We start from the raw sequence: 26,277 nt of genomic DNA, 5'->3' as shown, positions 1-26,277 counted from the left end.
AAGGGAAGAGTTACAAATATTTTGACATAAAGGAGCTTTTCTCCTTGTCACTGACTTCTTTGGGATACCTGCCTAGCAGGGGAATCTCTGGAGCAAAAGGTACAGAAGTTTTAGCCACTTTCTTAGCATAATTTCCCACTGCTTTTTAGTAAGTTCATGATCAGGTCCATCTTTCCACAATCCTCTCCAACATTAACTATTTTTGCCAATTGTCTGATTACAAGGTGAAACCACAGGGCCAGTTATGATTTACCCTCTTCATATTATTCATGATTTAGACTATTTTTTCATATAATTGATAAGCATCTGCAACTTTTCCTTTGAGAACCATTTATTCATATCCTTTAATCACTTTTGGGGGAAAGGCTTTTGTGATAAGTAATATAGAGAGAATCTCTCCCAGTTAACCTCTTATATTATTGATAATTTTACCCACACAAAAGCTTTTCAATTTCATGTAACCAAAATTGTCTGTTTATTGGGAAGGTTTCTAGTATTTCCTTACTTCATTTGATATTACTTTTGGCTTTTAGAAAGCTATTTTTAAAAAATCTTTTTGGGTTTATACCATGTAGAATTCTTAGCATATATGAATATCATATTTCTTTAAAGGTCTATTCTGCTTTTACTGATAAGATCATATGCTTTATAATGCTTTTGCTATTAATGTGATTAATCATGCTATTTCCTAATCTTTGTGTTCATGACATAAATCCAATATGACCACAGTGAATGATTTTTCAGACGACTGCTAATATAGTCAATTTGCCAGGATGTTATATTAAATTTTGGATTTATATTCATTTATGTTGCTGAGTTTTAACTCTGCTTTCTTTGGCTCATATGGGACTAAATTAATCTCAAAATGAGTTTTACAAAGTGCATTTTTCTCAATTTTTAAGAATAATTTGAGTACTATAGATATTAAATAGTTTGACAGAATTCTCCTATAAATCCATCTGGACCAGAAGTTGTTTTCTTTACTAGTTCTTTTTTATTTAGTTTAAATTCTTTTTCCTGTGAATACAGAGAGGACTGGCGAGACTTACATGAACTGATGCTAAATGAAATGAGCAGAACCAGGAGATCATTATACACTTTGACAACAATATTGTATGAGGACATATTTTGATGGAAGTGGGTTTCTTTGACAAAGAGACCTAACTGAGTTTCAATTGATAAATGACGGACAAAAGCAGTTACACCCAAAGAAAGAACACTGGGAAACGAATGTGAACTATCTGCATTTTTGTTTTTCTTCCCGGGTTATTTATACCTTCTGAATCCAATTCTCCCTATGCAACAAGAGAACTGTTCAGTTCTTCAAACATATATTGTATCTAGGATATACTGCAACATATCCAACATATAAAGGACTGCTTGCCATCTAGGGGAGGGGGTGGAGGGAGGGAGGGGAAAAAAATCGGAACAGAACCGAGTGCAAGGGATAATGTTGTAAAAAAATTACCCTGGCATGGATTCTGTCAATATAAAGTAATTATTAAATAAAAATTAAAAATAAATAAATAAATAAATTCATTTTCCTGTAAAGAACTCTCTTTGAATTTCTATAAATAACCCTCTATTTCTTTTGAGTTCTCAATTATGTTAATATATGTGTATACATCAAGTTCTGATGATTCTTTTTATTTCTTCTGTGTTTTCTTTTTACCTTGGCTTGCTTTGGAGATTATTGGTTCATTTCATCCTCCTCCTCCTTTTAATAACATCAATTCATCTAACCTTCAGTTTAATGCCGCTTTAGTATTCCAAAATATTTTTCCTCTAATTTCCAAAGTTTCCTTTTTTTGGTATTATTTTAAGTTTATTTGTTGTTGCCTTCATATCATGGTCAAATTTTTTGTCTAGCTCTTAGAAAGAAGGCGACATTAAGAGACAGCTAGTTGGTGCAACAGATAGAGCACCAGTCCTGAAGTCAAGAGGATCTGAGTTCAAATATAGCCTCAGACACTAACACTTCCTAGCTGTGTGGGCAAGTCACTTAAGCCCAATTGCCTCAGCCAAAAAAAAAAAAAAAAAAAAAGAAGAAGAAAAAGAAGAAAAAAGAAATATTAATATTGTGGTATTAATATCTTCATCTTTTTTGTAAGTCAATTATTTTGTTTTACAAATTTAGATGCTTTTTTGCTGCATGTTTAATATTGATGTTACTTCATCGTCTATGTTTCATTTAAGCATAATGTAACTTTTTTTATCTCAATCGCTTCTGTGAATTTTTATTTTTGCTTTGTCTGAAAGCAACTCTTGCTTTTTTGCATCTGCCTGATGCATAGTAAATTTTGTTCTAGCCTCTCATTTTGATTCTAAATATGGCTTTGTTTCTTAGATGTATTTCTTGTAAACCTCATATTCTAGGGGTTTGTTTTCTTAGTTATTCCTACCAATTTCTTTGGTTTTCTTTGGATTTATTGAATCCATTTATTTTTAAAATTAGAAGATGTGGGTTTGTGTTTTTCTCTACTTGTATTTTTTAATACTGGGAAGTTTGAAAAAAATTTTTTAAACCCCTTTTTTATTTTAAGATAAGTTTATTCCATTATTGTTCTGTAAGAAATGACCAGCAGGATGAATACAGAGAGGCTTGGAGAGACTTACATGAACTGATGCTAAGTGAAATGAGCAGAACCAGGAGATCATTATACACTTCGACAACAATATTGTATGAAGATGTATTCTGATGGAAGTGCATTTCTTTGACAAAGAGACCTAACTCAGTTTCAATTGATAAATGATGGACAGAAGCAGCTACATCCAAAGAAAGAACACTGGAAATGAATGTGAACTATTTGCATTTTTGTTTTTCTTCCCGGGTTATTTTTACCTTCTGAATCCAATTCTCCCTGTGCAACAAGAGAACTGTTCGGTTCTGCAAACATATATTGTATCTAGGATATACTGCAACATATCTAACATATATAGGACTGCTTGCCATCTAGGGGAGGGGGTGGAGGGAGGGAGGGGAAAAATCGGAACAGAAGTGAGTGCAAGGGATAATATTGTAAAAAAAATTACCCTGGCATGGATTCTGTTAATATAAAGTTATTATTAAAAAAAAAAAAAAAAAAAGACAAGTTTATTCCACAATCAATTCTGCTAAAACTACTTTGATATAGCCCTATTCCCCATATACTCTTTTGTTCCTCTTTCCCATTCTGCTCTCATTTGCTGATTCTATTCCCAATTTGGGTTTTTTAATTATTAATTTATCAATTTCTTCCTTTTTTCTGCCTTTATTTCTCTCAGTTAAAGTGATTAGTTCAAATTATCTCTTTCTTTGCACAAGCTACTTATGTTTATGAGTTTAAATGTTTCTGAGAATTTTTGTTTTGTTCTCTTAGTTAATTTTTTTCTATTTTAAAATGTTATTCTCTGTTCCCATTCTGTCTTCCATTTATCCTTTAAGTACCCTTTCATTCTGCAATTTGGTCCTATAAAATACACTGATTCAGGGGAAGAGAAAATATGGAATTCTATTTATCCAGATTCATTTCTCATATTCCTTTAATTTCTATTTATGTATTTATCCTCTTGTATACTTTTCCCCCAGGGGATTTTCTTTATATTTTTATTTTCATGTTTTTATTATGTAGATCAGTCTCTTTTTAAAAATAGCTTCTTAGGGATTAGTCCTAAGCAGAAAAAAATCAAATTAAGGATAGTTTAAAATATTTACAGCTTTTTTTTTTTTTTGAGATGGCAAAAAATAGGTATCTCAAAAAGTATCTATCAACTCTATCAACTAGGAAATGACTAAGCAAATTTGGTATATAAATATGATAGAATATTATTGGGTTATAGGAAATGATGAAAAAGTGGTTTCAGGCAAACCTGAGAAGAAAATATAATAAAGAACAATTTAAACAATGACAAACATATTGTATAGACCAAAAACTTGGATAGACTTAGGAAATCTGATGAGTGTAATGACTAACCAAGATTTCTACTAGACTAATAATGAAACTTGCTACGTGCACCCCAAGATAGACTCAAAGTGCAAAAGACACACACACATCCTTTCTTTTGGACGTGACCAATTTGGAAAAATTTTGCTTGACTATATAAAAGTTCATAACAGAAATTTTGATCTTCTTTAAATCAGAGTGGGCAAGAAGAGGAAGACTTTTAATGATTTTTTAAAAATTAATTTAAAAATAATCTTTAAGTTTGGATTATGTATTTTATATCTCTTTACCTATTATTTCCTAGTAATGATATTTATTTACTTTCCTTTTGTTTCTGTTATTTGGAAGATTTGTCAAATCAAATATTTTACCCAAGGTTAATTTTTTGAAGGTTTTAAATTTTTTTTTTTTAAGAATGCCCCAAATGTCTCTTTTACTAAATGTCCATCTTTTTAAATTGGCTTGCAAGTTTACAGAATATATAATTTTAAATTGTTGCTTAAGCTGATTTGCTTTCTTGGGAGCCTATGTTTCATGAAGCATTGGTTCTCTTTCAATATTTATTAAGAAAGATATGTAATCTCTTTGAGGAATTAATATTTATTTTTCCTTCCAGTTTTGGGATTTTCTCTATTGATTTATTGCTTTGTGCTCTAGATTTTAATTGAGTTTCCTTCTTCTGGATATTGTTGGTGTTTGAGTCTTTTTTTTTTTTTCCCTTTTATCATCCGATCCTTCACTTTCTGACTCTTCACCTTTGCTGGCATATAGACTCCTACTTTAGGTTGAAAAGAGACCTTCACTTTTTGCCAAATTGGGGGATTTAGGTTTACTGGCCTGAGTAACTTTGAGAAATTAGAAGGAGGAACAGAATTGGCCCAACTGAGTTTCAAACCCCTTGCTTTAAAGTCTTTTACAACCATGAACAGTAACACACACCTCCTCCTCAGCCCCCCTAGTTCTTCCTCTGTCTGTCTTCATTTCCTTATCTGGCTGGACTGAATTAGGATATTTTTGCTGGTTTTTTTTTTTTTTTTTTGCAAGTTTCAGGCAAGGTAGGTCTGTGTTCTGTAGGGGATGCCTATATTGTTATAAGGTAGATGGGGAGGAGGGCAGACAGGAAGACTGGAGCAGTACAGGCTTCCAATAAGGGCTCCAGGCACAAGCCATGGGACAATTTCTGTAGGGCATGGAGATAGGCAGAAAAGGACGTAAATGCTCAGTGAACAATTCAAGGAATACCATTATTTGACATTAATTCATGAGGATTTTTACTTTATTAGGAGGTTATTTCTCTTCCTCCCTCTCTCCTTTTCCCTCTCTCATTTCCCTCCTCCCATTGTTTGTTTGTTTGTTTTTTTCCTTTTTTAAAACAGAATCTAGAGAAAGTGTTTAGTCTGGTGTCATAATTTAGAAGTCTGTTGATTTAAAATTCTTATTAAGACTCTTTCCTTCTGGAAGAAAGTCTGAACCTATTTCTTCTCTACCACCCCCAAAAGAACTAAAAAAGAGAACTTATCTAATACCTTTTCTTTTCCTTTCACTGCCTCTTCCTGGGTCTACTACTTTATCACTATCCACACAGGAAAGAAAGTCAAAACAGATTCTTGACCCAAATGATTCATCAACTGATCAGCGGTTGTTCTTAAAATTAGTTTTTCCTCTCTGCCAAGCTGGTCGGCCTCACTGATAAAAATGAAACTTCCAATGATGATCTGCCTCTGAGCAATGTTTTATGTGTAACAACTTCTGTAAAATGGGGACAATAACTCAGGCACCCATTTCAGCCTTCCTCAATATAAATCTGAATAGAACAATACCTATAAAGTAGGATTTTTCAATGTTAAGATCTTGAGATAAGTTTGAAGACCACCGAGTTTCACTTTTGTAATAAGAACACTGGAGGGCAGCATAGCATAAGGGAAAGAATTCTGGGCAGAGTTTTAAGTGATCCTGTGAGAGGAATTGGATTAGATGGCTTGAGGGCTTCTTTAGTTGCAAAATTCTCTTGATGCAAAATACAGAAACAAGGCCTACCTCCTTCCCTACATTCTGGCATACTATTTAACAGCTTAATCTAGGACTAGTCACCAGGGTGTGAGATTAAGCCTAAGTGGATAGGAATAAAGAAGAAAGTCTTAAGTCTTATTTTCAGTTGACATATGGTGTTTTCTCCCAATAAATTTGAAACCATCAGTATTCATTTTTTCCCAGAAATTTTAATCTATTTGAGAGCTTAGGATAGTAATATATATAGAAGGGGGAGAGGAGAAGTAAAGGGAAGGAAAACAGTATTTTGTTTCCAAAATGTTGTTCCTACCTGGGCTGGCGCATCGGCCATGGGATTCCGGTTGGATCTCCTTCGTGTGACAATGACTGAGGGCTTGTGTTCCGTGGGGCTCCGATCAGGTGCAGAGGCCAAAGGGACTTTCCCTTCCTCATCTGAATATCCCAGCTGGGCTACCTCTGGCAAATCTACCCTGCACACAGGGACTGACACGGGGATGATAAGAGGGACCATCTCTTCTCGGGCTCGTTTGGAGGGGGGCGAGGGCCCAGCGAACTCCACCACACTCTTGGCTGCAGATGCTACCACTGTCTTCCGCCTCTCCTCGAGGCCTTCTCCCTCCTGGAATGGGAAAGGGAGAAAGGAGTTAGGACCTGAAGACTGAGACACAATTCCCTCATTTTCTGGGTGATTTACTCATTCCTCTAGCTATCATTTTAGTTTTTTAATACATCATTTAATACAGTCAGATCCCTTGATTTCTTATTAGGATCTGGCTGAACTCTGCATATGTGCAATCTCATCTGGAATAAGAGTGATGATGATAATGATAATGATAGCTAGCATTTATAGATAACATTTTAAGGCTTAAAAAAGTCTTTCTTTATAAATAATATCTTTTCTCAAACAACCTTAGGAATAATATGCTATTATTACTCCACACACATATGAGGGGAAGGGAAAGAGGGAGAAAGAAAGAGGAAGAAGGAAAGAAAGATGAAAAGGGGCTGTTGTGAATAATGTGGTTTAAAATTAAAGCAATAAAAAACAAGAGCCAAACCTTAACAAATACATGTGAACTTTTGTTATTGTTATTGTTGCTATTATGGACAGGGATGAAAACTGGATAGATGATTTCACTCATGTAGGGGATTCTCAAGTAAGGGAATTCCTTCTACCAATGCAGGCTGCCACCATCTCTGCAAGTTTTAACATCTTCCTTCCTTCTATTTCTTCTTCCTTTCTTTTTTCTTTCCCTTCCTCTCTTTGCCTCCCAGCAAGAAAAAAAGAAGGAAGGAAGGAATCAAGGTGAAATGACTTGTCCATGTAATGGTCTGAGGCAGTATTTGAACTCAAGCCCTTCTGACTCGAGAGCCAGTGCTCTATCTACTAAACCACCTAGATGCTCCTAGCAAGCTATGGTCTTAGAGAGTAGCCTATGATACTGAGAGTTACTAAGGGACACACAAAGAGTATCAAAAGGACTTGAAGTCTGGCTTTAAAATTTTGCAAAATGCAGACCTTAGTGTGATAAGAGTTCCTTGGCCAGGAAGTCTTCCGTTTTGAGGGTGGCTCTCTAGCCATGATGCTTCTTAGAAGTAGTAACAGTAATAACAGTATAATTAATATTAATAACAATAAAAAATTGAGTTATTATTATCTCCTATTATTTCCCAGAAGGCATACTAGCTGCAGTCAGGGCAATGGTATCCTCAAGATCTCCCCAAAGTACATGAATTAATCATTCTTAATTTCTAATCTTTTTCTTGAATGATTTTCTCCTTCTCTTCTTCCTGGCCAGGAAGGCCAATTGGCCTCCTTCCAGACTTATCTGTTTTTTCATCCTTTTATAATTTTTTGTTAAGTCCACTTTCTCTCCTTCTCATCTCTGCCTTCCCAACTGAGAAAGTTCAAATCTTACATTCTAGACCTTTTCTCAGGTCTCACCTTGAGGCCTTCTTTTCCTGTCTACACTACCTTCTGCATTCTTTAAACTCCATCAGGACCTCCCATCTGTTTAGCCTCATTAACACCTCCCATTCTTAATGTTTTCATATGTGTGCATTTTCTCCCCATTATATTTTCTCTGAGGGAAAGGCTGTTACAGTCTATCTCTGCGAGCCTAGCACATGTGATTGCCCTCAATAAAACCCTGTTGACAGTGCTTAAATTTAAGCCTGGCACACTGGTAAAACTTTCTGTCTACTCTTTATCTCCGGTCATTAATTGAAACAGCTTTCCTTTCTTATCATAGAGATTCCCCAAGAGGGAAAATGCCTCTGTTTGGCAAGAGAACCCATATAGGGGAAACAGGTATACTAATACAAAACTTCTTAAACTGTGGGTCCCATAACTGAAGGTGGGGGTTGCAAAAAATGGGGCAACAGTAAAAGGTATCAAATATTCAGCCAAGATGTAATTTTTTATGTAAATGTAAACAAGCTTATCTGATTTCATTAGTATGCAAATTTGCTTTCATTTTTAATAAATGGTAAAATATGTATACAAAAGAATTGTTTAAAAATGACTACAATTTGTTATCAGCAAATATTTGATTTTTTTATTTTACAAACTTATATAACCAAGGCCAGGTAAAAATTTTCCAGACAAAAATAGGTTGCAAGTGGAAAAAGTTTAAGAAATCCTGCGTTACAACAACATAGGATGGAACATAGAATGAATGCACTCACTTCCTCTCCTCTGCATCTCAGAGTAACTAGTTTCCTTCAAGAATCAGTTCCATAGAACCGTTCAGTTCTGCAAACATATATTGTATCTAGGATGTACTGCAACATATTTAACATATATAGGACTGTTTGTCATCTGGGGGATGGGATGGAGGGATGGGAAAAATCAGAACAGAAGTGAGTGCAAGGGATAATGCTGTAAAAAATTACCCTGGCATGGGTTCTGTCAATATAAAGTTATTATTTAAAAAAAAAAAAAAAAAAAGAATCAGTTCCATAGGGGTAGCTAGGTGGCACAGTGGATAGAGCACCAGCCCTGAAGTTAGGAGGACCTGAGTTCAACCCCAGCCTCAGACACTTAACACTTCCTGGCTATGTGACCCTGAGCAAGTCACTTAACCCCAATTGCCTCAGCAAAAAAAAAAAAAAAAAGAAAGAAAGAAAAAAGAATCAGTTCTAGCACTGCCTTCTATCTCCCTGCCTCCAAATTGCCCTGTTTCTACTTTGGGCATATGTGATTTCTCCCCTGATAATAGGCAAGCTCATTAAGGGTCGGGCCTGTTTTTGTAACCTAGCAAACAATTGGTGCTCGATAAATGCTCCTCGACCGACACAACCTTCAGCCCTTCATACCCAACAAGGCTGGCTAGTGTTTCCATGCCCCCCAGTCCCTTTTTTGAGGACCTCAGCTCACCATTGAGTTCTGGAGCGAGGCCAGTTCCACAGCTTTCTGAGCCAAAGTCAGCAGATTGGCCTCCTGGGAAGCCCGCCGCCGCCGCCGTGTGCTCTGAATCACCCCTCCTCGAACCACCCCAAAGTCGTTGGCCGCCCAGGCGTCGCTGCCTTCGGGGGCCTCCCGCTCCCGCCCGTTCTGGGCCAGCCGCTCCCCCTCCGGCCCGTGCTGCTGACCACCGAGAGCCACTCCAGGCTGCTCGGACTGGGCCAGGTGAGCGCCCTTGTCGTGACCCAGAGTGTCGGGGTGAGGCAGGTGCTGCTGCTGCTGGGACCAGTGGTGCAAGAACAGGTTGCTGGACATCTCTTCCCGGGACTGGGGGGCAGGACCATCCAGGGCAGCGGTGGACGAGGGGGGCGGGAGGATCCCTTCCTTGGAGAGTCGTCGGGAACGCCGTGGAAAGGAGATCTGGGCCTGAGGTAGCACGGGTTGCGTAGGCTGGTCCTGCATGAGGGCCTTCAGGAGCTCTGGGTTCATCTCGGGATTGGGGGGGAAGGGGCAGGGCACCATACCGTGATGGGCTCCAAGGTGAGCCTGGCCCATGGGGCCGGCTGGCTGGAGGCCGAAGTCCTGGGGCTGCTGGGAGTGGGGTGGAGGCTGCTGCTGGCCGGGATAGAAATTCTCAAAGAGCTGCATCTGGGGGAGGGCCTGCTGCTTCTGTGGTGGGGGAAAGGCGCTGGGGTTGGCGCCGGGTGGGGCCTGTCGGAAAACGTGACGGTTCACCTGGTTCCCAAACGCCAACTGGAAAGGCTGCAGGGGCAGCTGGCCGGGGGGTTTCTTGGGTGTGTGGAAGGAGTTCACTGGGGCCTGGGGCCTCCCGAGCTCCAGCTGCGCCTTCTGGGACATCATCTGCTGTATGGCATCATTGTAGGGATCCAGGGGCAGGATCCCTTTCTCCTGGCTGCGCTTCAAGGCCTCGGGGTGGCCGTAAAACCCCGAAACCCCGACCCCAGGGTGAGGGGCCCCTTTCTGGCCACCGTACATAGTGATCGCATGGTTCCACAAGGGGTGGGGGGAGGGCTGGGACTGCTGCTGCCAGCCCGCCTCCCCAGCCCGTTCGGGCCCCCGGCCCATCACCGAGTTTGACCACTTCACAGCTGCCACCGGTTGAGAGAGCATGGGAGGGTTGCCCCGCTCCGTTCTGTAAACTACTGAGTTCAGTAGCGGCAGGGGATTGTGAGGGGGCAGGTCAGTGGGCTGGGAGCTAGGGACGCTGCCAACTGGTCCTCCGTGACCATAATACTGCCCCTCCTTGAGCGGCTGCTGTTCCTTTGTTGCCGTTTCTGGGTCACTGAAAAACGGAACCCGTTTCCTTTTGTTCTGGGCCTTGGGTTGGGCCTGGAGGTTCATGGTGTGGTTTGCAATGCCGGGGCCAAGAGATACCCGCTCACCAGCTGCCCATCCCCCAGGGAAAAGCCCCTTGGAGCATGGGCTCCCCCCTCCCCACCCAGTGGTTACAAAGGCTAATTTCCAGTCAACAAAGGAAAAAAACTGGGGAACAGGAAAAGGGAAGGCTTAGTCAGTCACTCAAGATTCCTTCTGGTTCTTCTAAAGGGTCTCTCAAACCCCCTGTATCATCTCTTTTATCCTCCCCCAATTCATGGTGCCAGAATTTTCAGTGCCTACAAAAGAAAAAGGAAACATGTCAGTACTGAGGAAAAGAATAACCAAGAAAAACGGGGTAGGGGGAAAGACTCACTTAAACATCATGTCATATTGGATTTAACATGTATTGGACTACCTGCCATCTAGGGGAAAGGGTGGGGGGAAGGGAAAAACTTGGAATAGAAAGTTTCGCAAGGGTCAATGTTGTAAAATTACCCGTGTATATGTTTTGTAAATAAAAAGCTTTAATAAAAAAATAAATTTAATTTAATTAAAAAATAAATTAAAAAAACAAACAAAACAAAACCCTTATGTCCTTGAGTGAATGAGTAAATCTCTCCATGAACCTATGACTTTAGCTATATTATAAGCCCTGAACTACCTTCAGCAGGGTCCATATATCTACCATCTATTTGACAGTTTCCCCACAGAGCTGGTCCTTCCCCAATCCAAGCCCTCAAGGCCTCCTGGCACATTCTTTTTCTTCTTCTTTTTTTTAAATAGCTTTTTATTTACAAGATATATGCATGGGCAATTTTTCAGCATTGACAATTGCCAAGACCTTTTGTTCCAACTTTTCCCTTCCTTCCCTCCACCCTTCCCCCAGATGGCAGGTTGACCAATACATATTAAATATGTTAAAATATAAGTTAAATACAATATATGTATACATGTCCAAACAATTATTTTGCTGTACAAAAAGAATTGGACTTTGAAATAGTGTACAATTAGCCTGTGAAGGAAATCAAAAATGTAGGTGGACAAAAATAGAGGGATTGGGAATTCTATGTAGTGGTTCATAATCATCTCCCAGAGTTCTTTCACTGGGTGTAGCTGGTTAAGTTCATTACTGCTCTACTAGAACTGATTTGGTTCATCTCACTGCTGAAGAGACCCACATCCATCAGAATTTATCCTCATATAGTATTGTTGTTGAAGTATACAATGATCTCCTGGTTCTGCTCATTTCACTCAGCATCAGTTCATATAAGTCTCTCCAGGCCTTTCTGAAATCCTCCTGCTCGTCATTTCTTACAGAACAATAATATTCCATAACATTTATATACCATAACTTATTCAGCCATCCTCCAATTGATGGGCATCCATTCAATTTCCAGTTTCTTGTCACTACAAACAGGGCTGCCACAAACATTCTTGCACATACAGGTCCCTTTCCCTTCTTTAAAATCTTTGTGGGATATAAGCTCTTGGCATATTCTTAATACTGACACTTGCAGCAGAGGCACTGGGTATATTTGGGGGAAGGGGGGAGACGACAGGGGGAAGCAGAAAAACAGTTGACCACACCAGCTGCTGCTATTTCCTAGGAAGCAACAGGAACAAGACTTTCTGCATCCAGGACACAAAAGAACATAAAAGAGGCTTGAAATTCCTTTACCAGGAACCAACAAAGTCCAGATGTGAGTCTGGGTAGCAAAGGAAGGCCCTTTATAATTTAGGTGGTGTAGCATAGTGAATAGGATTTTATAGCTGGAGTTAGGAAGACCACAGTTCAAATCCCCATTTCACATGCACACTTACTAGACATGAGCCACAGGTAGATCACAACCTCTCTGGGTCTGTTTCCACATCTTAAAATGAGGGACTTGGACCTAACAGCCTCCAACATTCCTTTTAATTCTCAATCTATGAACCTATAATTCTACCTTCCCAATCCTATCTCATGTTATTTGTCTGTATTCACTTTCCAAGCAAATTATACTATTAGACTTCCTTTTAAAGCTCTCCTTAAACTGTTTCAATGGGGTGAACATTCAGTGGGTAAAGGATCTGGATTTCAGGCTTGATTCTGTCATTCACTGCTGTAACCTAATCTCTGCATTTTTGCTTCCCCACCAATAAAAGATGAGGGTAGGATGAAGTGACCCCAATGAGATGGGTTCCTTCCCAGCTCAAAATCTATGATTTTTCTACCTAGCTTTTAAAAACCACCTGAAATGCAGCCTCTTCCATGATCTTCCTTGATCCTCTCAGTAAATAACAACCTTCTGTCTCATGTCTAAACTTACTAATTCTTTAATGGAGCAGCTAGGTGATTTAGCGGATAGACTGTAGAGCTTGAAGTCAGGAAAACTCGTTTTCCAAATGTTTAAATCTTGCCTCAGGCACTTCCTAGCTGGGCAAGTCACCTAACCCTGTGTGCCTCAGTTTCCTCACTTGTCAAATAAACTGAAGGAAATAGCAAATCACTCCAATAGCTTTGCTAAAAAAAAAAAAAAAAAATTCAAATGGAGTGACTAAGAGTTGGAATGACTAAAAACAATTCTAATGCACTTATCACATAATTTTGTGTATCTCACTTTTGGGGGAGATAAATGGGGTCAGATGACTTGCAAAGAGCCACACAGCTAGTAAATGTCTGAGACTGGATTTCAATTTCGATACGCCTGACTCCAGAGCCAATGCTCTATCCACTGTACCACCTAAGTACCCCTACATTACTAAAAGGTGAGTGACACAGTGTATAGACTACTAAACTTGTAGACAGGAAGACCCAAGTGAAGCCTCCACACTCAGTGAGCACAGAAGTTGAGAATACTGAAACTGTTGTCTGCCTCAGTTTCCTTATTTGTAAAAGGAGGTTAATAAGCACTTATCTCCCAAGGTTGTTTTGAGGATAAAATTAGATAATATTTGTAAAGTGCTTTGTAAATCTTAAATAGATATATAAATGCTACCTACTTCTTATAATTAGTTTATATAGTTATCTCATTCCCCTTTAAGACTATATATAAACTCCTAGAGAGGAAGACTATATATAAGCTTCTAGAGAGATTAATTCTTGTTTGAATTAATCATTTTAACACAATAGTCATGTAATAAATATGTGCTCAATTTGGCACTTCCATGGCCCTTAAGGAATCTACCTGGGGCTTTGCACTATCCATAAGCATCTTTTTGTTCCATTTTAGTCTATTTTACAATTTGGAAGCCTGTAACAATCCCTTACACCTTTCTCCTGGGTGGGGGGAGGGATTAAGGGAGCAAGGGAGGGAGCAAAGGAGAGGGCAACATGCCAAGGTCCAGATAATGCTTGGGAGGGGGAGTATCTCCACCAGAAAAGGAAAGCAGCTGCCAAAGGCATCACCAGGCCAGCTGAACAAGGCTCTGGGCTTTTTGGCACATTCCTGACCCAGCCATTGGCAGCAAAAGTGGCCCCCTGGGAGAAGTTCTGAGAAGAGCCTGGTAGTTGTTCAGGACCTCCCAACATCTGGGCACAGAGACAGATCTACAATACAGAGTGTGCAATGGATTATGAATGCCCCAAGAGGAAGCCCCACCAGTTACCTAGTTTTTGACTCCACTTAATTGCAAAGTTGGTCTATAATTATTTCTGCAGCATTTGCTACAGGTCCAGGGGCTGTGTAAATACTGGAAGTAAAGAAAGGCAAAAACAGACCCTACCTTCAAGGAGCTCCCAGTTTAATATGTGTGGGAAAACTATAAATAGCTAGGTACACACAAAATGTAAAGTACATGGAATGTAATCTGAGAAGGGAAGGCATTAGCAGCAAAGAGTCCTGAAAAAGGCCTCTTACAGATGTAGGAGGCTTCAAGCACAGACAAAGCTGGAGACAGCCTGTCTAAAGCTCAAAGCCTCATCCTCCTTCCATCCCCAAAGGGCACCAGCAGCTAAAGCCTCCAGGAGAGTGGAGGGAGAGAAAAGAGAGCAAAATTTGAAAAAAGATTCATTCACTTGACAAAGTTTAATTAAAGTGCCTCCTAGCTTCTCAGTGGAGGAAACACTTGAATTGAGAGCCTTGAATATAGTCATGACTTTCAAGACTGGACATCAGGAATGTATACACATTCCTGCCAAGGGTAACAACCTACACAAAGGTACAAGACTGAAGGAAAACAAGCAGGCTAGTCTGGCCTGCTTGCACATAGAGTACATACCTAAAAGGAAGCCTTGAAAAGCAAACTTCAAGTCTTAGATTGTACTAAGACAGGCGGGTGGTACCCTGTGAAGTATGCTGGTGACTGGGGGCAACAGCTAGTGGCTGTCCCTCCCTCTTCAGTAGGGACAAGAGGATGGAACAGTCAACAAGCCTTCATCAAGCACCTAGGATGTCCCAGGCAGCATGCTAAGTGCTGGGGAATCAAAGAAAGACAAAAGGCGGTCAAGGAAGAAAGAGCACACAAACAACTGAACAAAGATATATCCAAGATAAATTGGAGAGAATCTAAAGGAACAGTAATGAAGTCAGGAGGAACGAAAAGGGCTACTCGCAGAAGGGTGGATTTGAGCTAAAATCTGAAGGAAGCAGGACCATGGAGATGAAGCAGGAAAGCTACGTGGGCATGGGGGACCAGTAAAATCAGGAGATGCAGAGGCCGGTAGTGTTGGGGGGGAGTAGGAAGAAGCCAGGTGCTCCAGTAGGAAAGGGCTTTCAAAAGCAAAGAGAGAATTTTCTACGTGATCGTGGAAGCAACAGGGCTATTTGAGGGGGAAGGGATCAGAGGTAAGATCAGATCTAGGCTTTAGAAAGCTCTTAAGCTGAGTAGACAATGGGGAGAGACTTGAGGCAGTTAAAGTGATGAAGCAGGAGGGCGGACCATGAGAAAGGGGGAAGAGTTCAGATGAAAGATCATGTTTATGTTAGGGAAAGTCTGAGATGGGGAAGTTATTTCTGCTCAGAGGAGGATACCGCAAAAATGTGATAAAAACCCAAGAAGGAAACAATAATAATAACAGCGATTCACATTCATATAGCATTTTAGAAGAGCTCCTGTAGAAGGATCAGATACTAGAAGCATCAAGGCTGAAAAATCTTGGCTCCTACTTTGTCCAAGTGGGACAGCCCCCAGCCGTGCTTCCCGTGCCTGGCCCTTCCAGCCTCCCTACCGTCAAAAAGAAGGCTTTTGCAGGGAGCAATTAACCTGCCAAGAGACCAACCTAAGTCCTAGTCCTCATCTGACCACCTATTCCCTCACTCCCTCTTACTGCATGACCCACAGTGACTCACGCCTCCAGCTCTCTCTTCCTCTCATCTTTCACTTTCACCCTACATCACAGTAGGGTAGGAACTTCCTCCTTCTCTATTTCCTTCCTCGGCTCCCCACCATCACGTGACTCACCAGATTCTCTGGGTTTCCTCCCTTAATAACCTTCTCCCCCCTGGCTTCCTTAGGCCTCAGTCACAGCACAAAATTCTAGTTTATTTGGAGAGAGAACCTTTTTTTACCCCTTGTATCAGAAAAGATGAGCCCAGGGGGCAATTGTGCAGAGCTCTGGACCCCCAGAAGCAACAAACAGATAAAAGGGGCAAGAAAAGGAGAGATTGAGGAGAAACTGACAGAATTAGACTTCTGAACAAAACCCTCTCTTACATTTAAACACTTTTGCAACCAGTCTCAACGTCACTGAAGGGAATGAAGCAACCAGATCCCACTCAGGAAAACAACCACCCACAGAAGTGCCCTGAAACGTCATGCCCATTGTTTGTCATCAGTGGAAGCATCCTTTCCAACCTGGCAACAACCTGAGCGAGCTCTGCCTGCAGCCAACGGCACCAGACTAGCTCAGGCAGCCTCTGTCTCTGGTAGGGGAAGAATGGGGGAGGAAGGCAGAGTTGCTAAGGATTATTAGTCCATGTGACTGCAAAGAAACTCTAAGCCTCCCCTGCTGTCCCCTTACTCTCCCTGCCTGCCCCCTCCCCCGTGACCACAGACCTTCCTGACAACCCCCATACAAACCACAGTAATGGGGCCTGGTGACTAAAGAGATGCCAGAGATAGTTGGCATGTGAGAAGCAGGCAGACAGGGAGTCCAAGAGGCAGACAGCAGCAGCCTTACTCTGTGACTGGAGCCACGCAGCTCTGGGGGAGACGCGAGTGCTTCTAAAACCAATGAGCCTCCCGGTCCCCCTGAGACCTGGGTGTCCGACACCTAAGCTATAGCTGAAATTGCTGCAGCTGAAATTTCTCTTGTGCATCCTCTTATTTTGGAGATGGCAAAGTGGGAGAAAGGGTTAGGCCTGCGGATCTATAAGACCCATTATTAGAGCTAAATTTCTCTGGCTTTTGGTTTTTTCAACTATCAAATGAAGAAGCTGGAAGTCGGGGATCCAGGCTTTTGAGGGAAGGTCCTCATGGACCACTGACCCAACCCTGATTCTCCTCTTGACATAACAAATTTAGCTTCCCAAGATGTTCCTTAGGAAATTATCCAGAACTTCAAGTCAGTAAAAGCCACCCCCAGGCTTGGCTCACAGTATAAAGAGATTTCAGGAGGGAAGACCCCCAAAATGCTGAGGAAATGCTAAAATGCTAAGCCTCGGGTTCCAAGGTAAGTCAAGACTCCTTCTTATAGGGTAGAGAGTTGGGTAGGCTTTTTAAGTCAGTCCACTCTATCTGTCTGGGGACCTGGGAAAGAATAGTTTTTTTCATGATTTTGAAAGAAATAAAAGTACAGGGTTGCTAGGTAGCCCAGTGCATAGAGCATTGGCCCTGGAGCTGGGAGGAACTGAATTCAAATTAATTTTCAAACAATTACTAGCTGTGTGACCCTGGACAAGTCACTTAAGCTTGGAAGGTTGGGAGGGAAAGAAGGGAAGGAGAAATATTTCCATTTTACAGATGAGGAAAGTGAGGTTGAGAAGTGGAATTGCCCAGGATGACACAACTAGCAAGTGAATGAGGCAGTATTGAAACACTTCCTGACTCCTAGTCCAGCATTATCTACTAGCACCTCGCTGCCTAATGAATGAAGCAGAAATGAGTCTCCACTCGATATTTCTCGTCTGAGACCTTTCAGAGTACGGCTCTTTCCAGAAACCCTGGCTAGACTACTGTCCCAAGAATCTGCATGGGTCTCTTGGCAGGGCTCCCCCTCCCCTTTCTTGCAATGCTTCCTGTTACAAAATCATCATAGGGGAGAGTAAAAGAAGGCTAAGACTCAATGGTATTGGAGAGGCCCTGGGAGCCTTCTATTATCAGGGACAGAAAAAAAGGCCTGTTCTCTTCCAAGCCAGGAATGCCCTTTGTCTCCAGGGAAGGGTGTGGGTTATGTACTGGGAGCCTCTCGGGGAGGGAGCCCAGGAGTCAGCGGGAAGCTTGGGGCTGGCTTGCTCAACAGCTGAGACACCACGTCTCTCCCTGTCCTCCCCCATCTCTTTTTCGCCTCCCCGCCACGACCACCTGTTGTCTGATGCGGCTTCTGCTGGGGAAGGGTTTCCCTAGCCCAGATTTCTCTCCATCAGCGATAGCGGCATCTGTGCGCCTTTGGAAGGCGAGTCCCTGCCATCCTCCCCGAGGAAACAGCTGCGGGGCCCTGCAGTCTCACAGGCAGAGAGGGGGTGGAGAGGAGAAGGTGCCGGACTGCAAAGCCAGTTGCTTCACTTCCTTGGTTCCACTAAGCTAACAGACGGCACTCCGCTCCCTCTGCGTGTACCTCACCCTCTGCAGGGGCCCAGCTTTCTCCAGTCTCCTTAGAGTATTTACTCTGCAAGATTTCTGCACAAGTCACATGCATCTCAATTGGGTGGGGAAGGCCCTGGGGTTTGATGCTGTGTCCATCTCTCAGACGGAGCTCAATTCTCTCATACATCCAGGCAAAAACACTTTCTGCTATAGCTTTGTCGGCATGTGAGTCACTCCCTTAAGTCCTGCTCCCCAACCCCCACTGCTGGCGAGCCAGACCCTCATCTTCATCCTCCCCTCCCCAATCAAATCAAATCCCTCTTCAGACTGGGGGAAGGGGAAAAAGTGGAGGGCTGGTTCTTCCTCTCCAGAGCTCTTAATTTATGTTCCCAAAGACTAAGGAAGCCCCACTGGGATGTTCTAGTTCCCTTTAGAAGAAAAGGGATTTATTAAAGAATGAAGAGTTGTCAAGAATGTCTCAGAGCCTCAAAATTTCAGGGACAGCTGCTGTCGGTTCGCTGATAAAGGAAACCCCCAGCTTATGTGGACCTCCTTGAAAATAATACAACCTACTCTATACTTTTCCTTCTTTTTCTTTAATCAACTCCTCTTTTCAGCCTTCCCTTCCCTTTTTGTTTCCCCTCTAGGCTGTTGTTCAACTCTGACCCAAGGCGGTTCCTTCAGGCCCTAGGAGGAGGCCCCAGGACCTCAAGCACATATAGAAGTTCTGCAGAACTAACCAGAGGACTGCGGGCTGGAGCACTTTCCCTACATACAATAAATTCACTGAGAACAAAAAAAAGAACCGACAGTGTGTGGGGAGATAGAGAGTAAGGGTAACAAGAGTCTTGCTTTCTAATGATCACAGGGGTGAAAATTCAAATTTCTACAGGTACATCCTAGTCTCCTACGGAAGACATTTGCCAGACATTTGCCTATTTCCTGATTCCTAGACTCTCTTAGTGGGAAGCTCATTGAGATAACCCAGCACCAGCTCTCTGGTCCCCCATTCCACCAAAGTAATTTCATTCCAGATTAAGAGAAAAGGCAAACCTAGAATCAATTCTCATGCTCTATCCCCAAGTGCCACCCTCCCACCAACGATTACCTACTACCTACTCTTCTACAGCATGCTCCAGACTGCAAGACTTAACTGCTCTGAAGTATTTTTTTTTTTTAAACTAAGTCTACCCAACCACCAGTCCACATTTTGAGGGCCCCTACCATCTAGCCCCTTTGCCACAGCTTCCCAGCTCAGGGAATTATGAATAACAGTAGCTCATGTTTATAGTGTTTTAAGGTTTATCACAGCAACCCCCACAACAAAAAAAACCTCTCCTTACCAGATGATGAAATAGGTGATACAGCTATGGTTAACTCCATTTTACAAATTATGTGACTGAGCATAGAATTTGGAGCCAGAGAATACCTTGCAATCATCCAGACCTATCCCTTCATTATAGAAATAAGGAAACTGAGACCCTGAAGTGGGGAAACGTGATTTGATTACTATTTATTTGCTTAAGATAGCATAAATGGCAGAAATGAGATTTGGGCTTGTGTCTTTAGACATCAAATTCAATATTCTGCTCTGTCACAATTTGCCTCCCCTCCAAGTAATCAATCAATAAGCATTTAGTAGGCTTCAGTTATGTGTCAGGAATTGGGCTAAGTGCTGCAGATACAAAAATAAAAAATGAAAACAACTCCTACCATTAAGACATTTACAATCTATCGAGAAAAGCCCATCAGTGAATAAATACATACAAATACATACAAGATAATTTGGGAAGACATTAGCAGTTTAGCAATCAGGGTGAACTTGAGTGGATCTCTAAAGACAAATGGAGATTTTGGGAGATGGAGGTAGGAGAGTGTTCCAGGCATTTAGACCATTAAAAGGTTAAGGTGAGGAGATAGAGGACTTGTGTGAGGAAGACAAAGGGTGGTCATTTTATCTGGTATATGTAGTACTTGGGGGAAAGTAATGTTTGGGGACAAATTGTGAAGGGTTTTAAACGCCAGAGACAAGTTTCTATTTGCTCCTAGAAGTAATGGGAAACCCACTGGATCTTACTGAGTAAGGCGAGGGGGATGTGATCAGATTTACCCCTGCTCATCTGGCAGATGAAAAACCTGAAGCTTGGAAAACTCACACTTACAAAGAACTCAGGTTTGGAAATCACTTTACATATGTAACTTTCCAGAAGGGGGAACTTCAAGGACAGATTGGAGCATGCTCAATCTGCTCAGCCTGGTACTAAGCTCCCATGTGGATAGCTACTGAGGAGAACAGTGTAATTGGGTGATGGGCTAATGAGAACTCAGACCTCCTCCAAGAGCCATTCCCAGCACCCCAACAATCACGTAGTATTTTCATACTTATGTCTCAAAGGAAAAATTTGAAAGCAGGGCTTCTGACTACAAGTCCTTAAGTTATTTTATGCAATCTTCACAAGAGTTCAGTAAATAGGGAGGGAACAAATTTTTTATACTCCCATTTTGCAGATGGGGAAACAGTCACACAAAGGTTAGGTGACCCATTTATAATCACACAACTATTTTCTGCTTCCAAGACTATCCTGATAAGAACACCTGGATGAAACCCTCCAAAACAAGAGATGTCCGATCCCCACCCCATTCCACCAATGGGGCTATCATTCCAGATCAAAGAGAGAAAGTCAGCCAGGGTCAATTCCTAAGCTCTATCTGCGCCACAATTATCTACAACCATTCTACAGAATGCTCCCGAGCAGATGACTGAGAATGCGAGTCCTGTGCACTTTTCTACATCCCAGTTTCTTTGCTTTCAAAACGGACAACCACACCTGTGAGATAATTCTTTGCATATACTGCTAACATTTTTATCTTCTGATCTTAGCATGGTACCTAGCACACAATAAGTGCACAATAAAGTCTCTATCGATCAATCATTTGGTGGGGGAAGGAGAGATAATAACAATAAAACTCCAGGCAAGAATGACTCACCTATCCCCAACTCCCTACACTAGATCCATGCATGGCTCTGGCCCCATTAACCAAGGCCTTGGCAGCTTGACCTATTTTGGAACAGGAGGCCTAATTTGCAGCTCCATTTGCTCAGGATGCCAGGAAGACTGTTCTCTAGCAATTCACTGCTGCTTCTGGCCTCCCTTCTTCTAAACAATGCCATCCTCACGCCTGTGTTCAACATCCAAGTGTAAGGCTATTTTATTCAGGAATAGGCTAAAGGTATTATTACCCAGGATGCTCTAGTTCCTTCTGCTTATGGCTCCTCCTTTCCTACATTGATTGCCCCACCAATTTTTCCAAAGATACAACTACAAGAGCTGGTAATAAAAGGGCTGTGGCATCCAGTGCCTTATTTGTCTAGAGCTTTGTCAGATACCACCCAAACACGATGATGATCCAGAGTGCCAGGATGGTACCAGGGGGCACTGCTCAAAAGCCAGCAACATTCTGAAAACAGTATCCTCCCATAACCCTGAGTGAAAAGAACTTGGACTCCAAACTACCACAATCCTTCAGCTAAACGAGAAAGAGTTCCAACCCGGCCCACAAGGTTCCTGGATTGAGAGCAAACTAAAGACATTGGATATATTCTTTGGTATCCTATATATGCACAATTAGGACTAAAACTAGTTCCTTTTACCCCATTCCTCACAGAGAGAAATAAAAACTGGTTTTCCAGATTATGTCTTTAGTCTAAAGCTCCATGAGTTCCCTAAATAAATTTCTGAATGCCCATGAGACTCTAAGTATGTTAGTCAGTATTTGTTCTCAGAAGATGGTACAGATTTGGACAGCCATGAAAAACTTACTCAACTTTAGCAAATTCAGAAATTTTTTTGGCCTTGGTTCAAGAAATCTGTAGGATTCTCTAAAGATGTTTCCTTGGTCTTCCACTTGTATACACCTATTTTTTTTTTTTTTAACTTCTTTACCTTGTCCCCACTAAACTCATCACTGGAAAATCTCATCAGCTCAAAGATCCAATCAACATTGGTATTCACACCTCATTAGAATTCACTACCTCTCTGACAGGAGGGTGAAACTATGAACTCAATTTTCTTATCACAACAGGGAGTGGGGGAGGTCACTTTGAACTTCTGACTTCTCCACCACCCCCTTAGGCTTTATAGCTCACCACAAGTACTTTTTAGCTTTTTGTGTGTATTATCTTCCTCCATTGGATTGTAAAATCCTTGAGGGCAGGGACTGCTTATTTTTCACATTTGTAGTCTTAGCACTTAGTATAATACCTAGCACTGTTTATGTTTAATAGACATTTATTAAGAAATTACTATCAAGAAACATTCAGAGTATAGCCAGGTTTAGAAGTGATTCTCTTGGTTGGAAGAAGACCTTGTGAGCTTCAAAGATTTGGGAAAATTTGAATTGCCAACTGGAAAAAAGAAAAACTAAGGGCACTATTTGCTTCCTGAGCCAAGGATAGAAGAGGCACATTCAAATCTCTAAAAGACTCCCATCAACAGCAACAACAAAAAGGGAACTAGTGGAACAAAAGAATGAATTATCCCTTAATAATCCACCTTCCCTAGCTCTCTAAGCTTAGGTGGAATACAAGCTCTGCTTGTATTGAATAGAGAGTGTGTCACAGGCCCTGGAGAGAGTATTTTATACCAACAAGTATTTCTTTTTAAAATTGTGTCACTTCAATAAATGCCCCCCTTAAAATCTAATTAAATCTGTAAGGCTAATTGATATTAATAATAATGATGGGAGGAAGCACATCAGGGGGTCATGTGATCTGGCATTAGAAAACTGGCCTTTAATCTAACTTTAGTGATAATTTATAGCACTAAGCTGATAAGTAGAAACAAAAATTATCTTGAAAGTGTTAAGTGGGAGTTGGGAAAGCGGTTTCAGTGTTTGCTGCACACACAGAGACCTTCCTTAATACTTAGCAATTCTCCCTCTTGAAATTATCTTTACATTTTGCATTTAACTAATGTGTGAACAAACTATATCATCCTGAGAGCAAACTAAAGTATAGGAACTCTTTGTCTTATATGTTCCCAACATTTCAGTATTTTCCATACAGGAGGGAGGGAGGGAGGGACCGGAAGAGACAGAGACAGAGACAGAGACAGAGAGAGAGAGAGAGAGAGAGAGAGAGAGAGAGAGAGAGAGAGAGTGTGTGTGTGTGTGTGTGTGTGAATGGAATGAGAGATATTCCATCTTCTCTTTCTCTACTGTCTCTCTGGCTCTTCCATGCTAGATCCACAGAAGAAACAATCAGAATTAATTGTTGAGCTATATTATAAAGTAGTCATTATCAAAACTATTTAACACTGGTTAAAAAAAGATAAAAGTCAATAAGTAGAACAGACTAGGTAAACAATATAATGAAACATTAAACATAGTAGCCTACCTACTATTTGATAAGCCCAAAGACCTCAGACACTGGGATTTACTATTCAAGCAAAACTGCTGGAAAACCTGGAAAATAAAATGGGAGAAAAACGACATCTCATACCACAGAGCAAGACAAGCTCCCAAAGAATACACGACTTACATGTAAAAGGTCATCTTATAGACCAAATAAAGGAGCAAGGAAGAAAAATATCTCTCAGGATTATAGAGGAAACATTCATGACCCAACAGGCGATAGAAAGGATCACAGAAGATAAAAATGCACAACTTGAATTAAATCAATCAAAATGGTGTCGCACAAACTAAATCAATCAAAATGGTTTCGCACAAACAAAATCAATGATAAATGGTCCAGTGCTATGAGAAATAAAAAGTACCAACAGCCTTATCAAAAAAAAAAAAAATGCTTTACTACTAATTCACTTATTAGAGAAATAGAGGAAAAAAACATCTTTTAAGGTTCCATCTCACATTTCAACAAATAGATATTATGGGAAAAATAAATGACAATTGTTGGAAGGGAGGCAGGGGAAAGGCAAACTTATACACTGTTGGTAGATGCAATTTGAAACATTGTTGGCAAATTATAAATTGTGCACATCCTCTGACCCAGGCGCATCACTATATTCTAAGGAGATCAAAGAACAACATTAACAAGAATATTTATATGGCACTTTGCATTATAACAAAGAATTAGAAACTAAGAAGTGCCTATAATTTGGGAAAGCTAAAAAAGTGGTTTATTAATGCAATGGAATATTATTACACAACAACAGTATTGCATCATAGGAAATGATAGAAGGAAGGTTTTAGAGAAATTTGCTTAGACTTTTATGAACTGATGCAGAGTAAATTAAGGAGAATTCAGAGAACAATTTATAGAAGAATTACAATAATGATAGCAACAGCTATCATTTATATAGCATTTATATGACAGGTACTGTGCTAAGTGCTTTAATATTTGTAAATTTTCAATGTTTACTCAATCTTCTCAACAATGGGGGGGGGGGGCGGTGAGGACAGGAGAAGTATTATTATTCTCATTTTACAATTGAGGAAACAGGTAAGCAGGTTAGATGACTTACCAAAGATGACACAACAATTTAATGTCTGAGGCTGAATTTGAATTAAGGTCTTCCTAACTCTAGAGCTATCCACCTTACCACCTTGCCTGCCATAAAGAATTTCTGAAAGACTAAGAATTGTATTCTTTGCAATGATCAACAATGATGTCAGAGGACCTTTGAGGAAGCATGTATGAGGAAGCACTTCCTAACAGAGAGATGGTAGACTAAAGCTCCAGAATAAAACATACATCTTCAATCACAGCCAATAGTCAATGTAAGAATTTGTTGTGCTTTATTATGTATTCTTATTATAAAGATTTTTTTTCCCCAGTGGGAATGGGTTGGAGATCCAGCAATAGGGTTGAATTAAAAAAAAAAAAAAAAAAAAAAAAAAGCAAAGCAAAAAAAATAATTAAAGTAATTTTTAAAATGAATGGTTAAAATACACAAGGAAGGCTAGAAGGATAAACAGACAAGTTGGACAGGTTTGGAAGCTTCTTGCTGAATTTATTATATATGCTTGAAAGGAAATTAAACTATATGTAATTGAGAAGCAGGGTTTCATATATAACCTCTTTTTCTTTTCAACTCTGTAAATGGAAATGCTAATTTTATTTGGTGCTTGTCAGGTTTAGAATTTTAAAAATAAAATTTAAAAATAAAGCATAACTAGGAGGAAAAAACCAATTAACCAGAAACATAACTGAACAGAATGTCTGCCCAATACTCTACTAGATAGAGGGTCTGATGGAAGGTTTACTGGACACAAGTCCAGAGGTCCTGAAGAAGTCAGACAGCCTCTGAACTGGTGACACATCCAAGTCCAAACATTTAGCATCCCCTCTTGAGGCAGGGAAATAAGAAAAGGGCAAGAATCTTATGTGACACCATTATAGACCAAATAGTAGCCAGACTGTACACTGTCTAGGAATCCTCAATGGGCCAGTAGGATTGTCCAAGTGCTTTAATAAGTTTCCATTGTGGATAATGATTAGCTATAACCAACTCAACTCTCTCCACTCCTTGTTCCAACACTGACATTGACAGTTTCCCACAAAAGACTCAGGGAGCTAATTTCTTCAAGATAAATAGAAACATTGTTCTTGTCTTCAAGCCGTTTCCAAAAACAAGGGGAAAAGAGAACACAGCAATATAAGTGAGACATGGGTCATCACTTCCATAAGCCCCACTTCCCCAGGGGATAGATGAGGGATGCTCATAAGGTCTCCCACTGCATCCAGGGCCATCCTCAGTCATCCTGATCTATACCGGGCCATTGGTCCCAGACGGCCATTTCTGGTGCAGAGCATTGAATTTTATATCAGTCATTCAATCAACAAACCTGATATACAGTATTTTTTGTTTTGTTTGTGTTAGTCATTTTCAGTCATGTCTGACTTTTCATGACCCCAGTTGGGGTTTTCTTGGCATAGATACTGTAGTGATTTGCCATTTCCTTCTCCAATTCGTT

At 40.8% G+C, this 26,277-nt stretch overlaps 1 protein-coding gene across 2 annotated transcripts in view; it reads right to left on the bottom strand.

Annotated features, from left to right (window-relative positions):
• MIDEAS (mitotic deacetylase associated SANT domain protein) overlaps positions 1-10,770 on the bottom strand; it is a 37,290-nt gene extending 26,520 nt beyond the window's left edge. For both annotated transcript variants that reach the window (XR_007950643.1, XM_051977612.1), the window contains exons 1-2: positions 9,313-10,770; positions 6,244-6,552 (exon numbers count right to left, since the gene is read on the bottom strand). Coding sequence is in view for 1 of the 2 variants with exons in the window: in XM_051977612.1 (XP_051833572.1) it covers positions 6,244-6,552; positions 9,313-10,701 (1,698 nt within the window). In the remaining variant the exon portion in view is untranslated. The remainder of the gene's footprint in view (positions 1-6,243; positions 6,553-9,312) is intronic.
• Positions 10,771-26,277: the final 15,507 nt, after the last annotated feature.

Source organism: Antechinus flavipes, chromosome 2 (genome assembly GCF_016432865.1).
Source record: "Antechinus flavipes isolate AdamAnt ecotype Samford, QLD, Australia chromosome 2, AdamAnt_v2, whole genome shotgun sequence".
Classification (NCBI taxonomy): Eukaryota; Metazoa; Chordata; class Mammalia; order Dasyuromorphia; family Dasyuridae; genus Antechinus; species Antechinus flavipes.
This window is presented reverse-complemented; position numbering and strand designations above follow the sequence as displayed.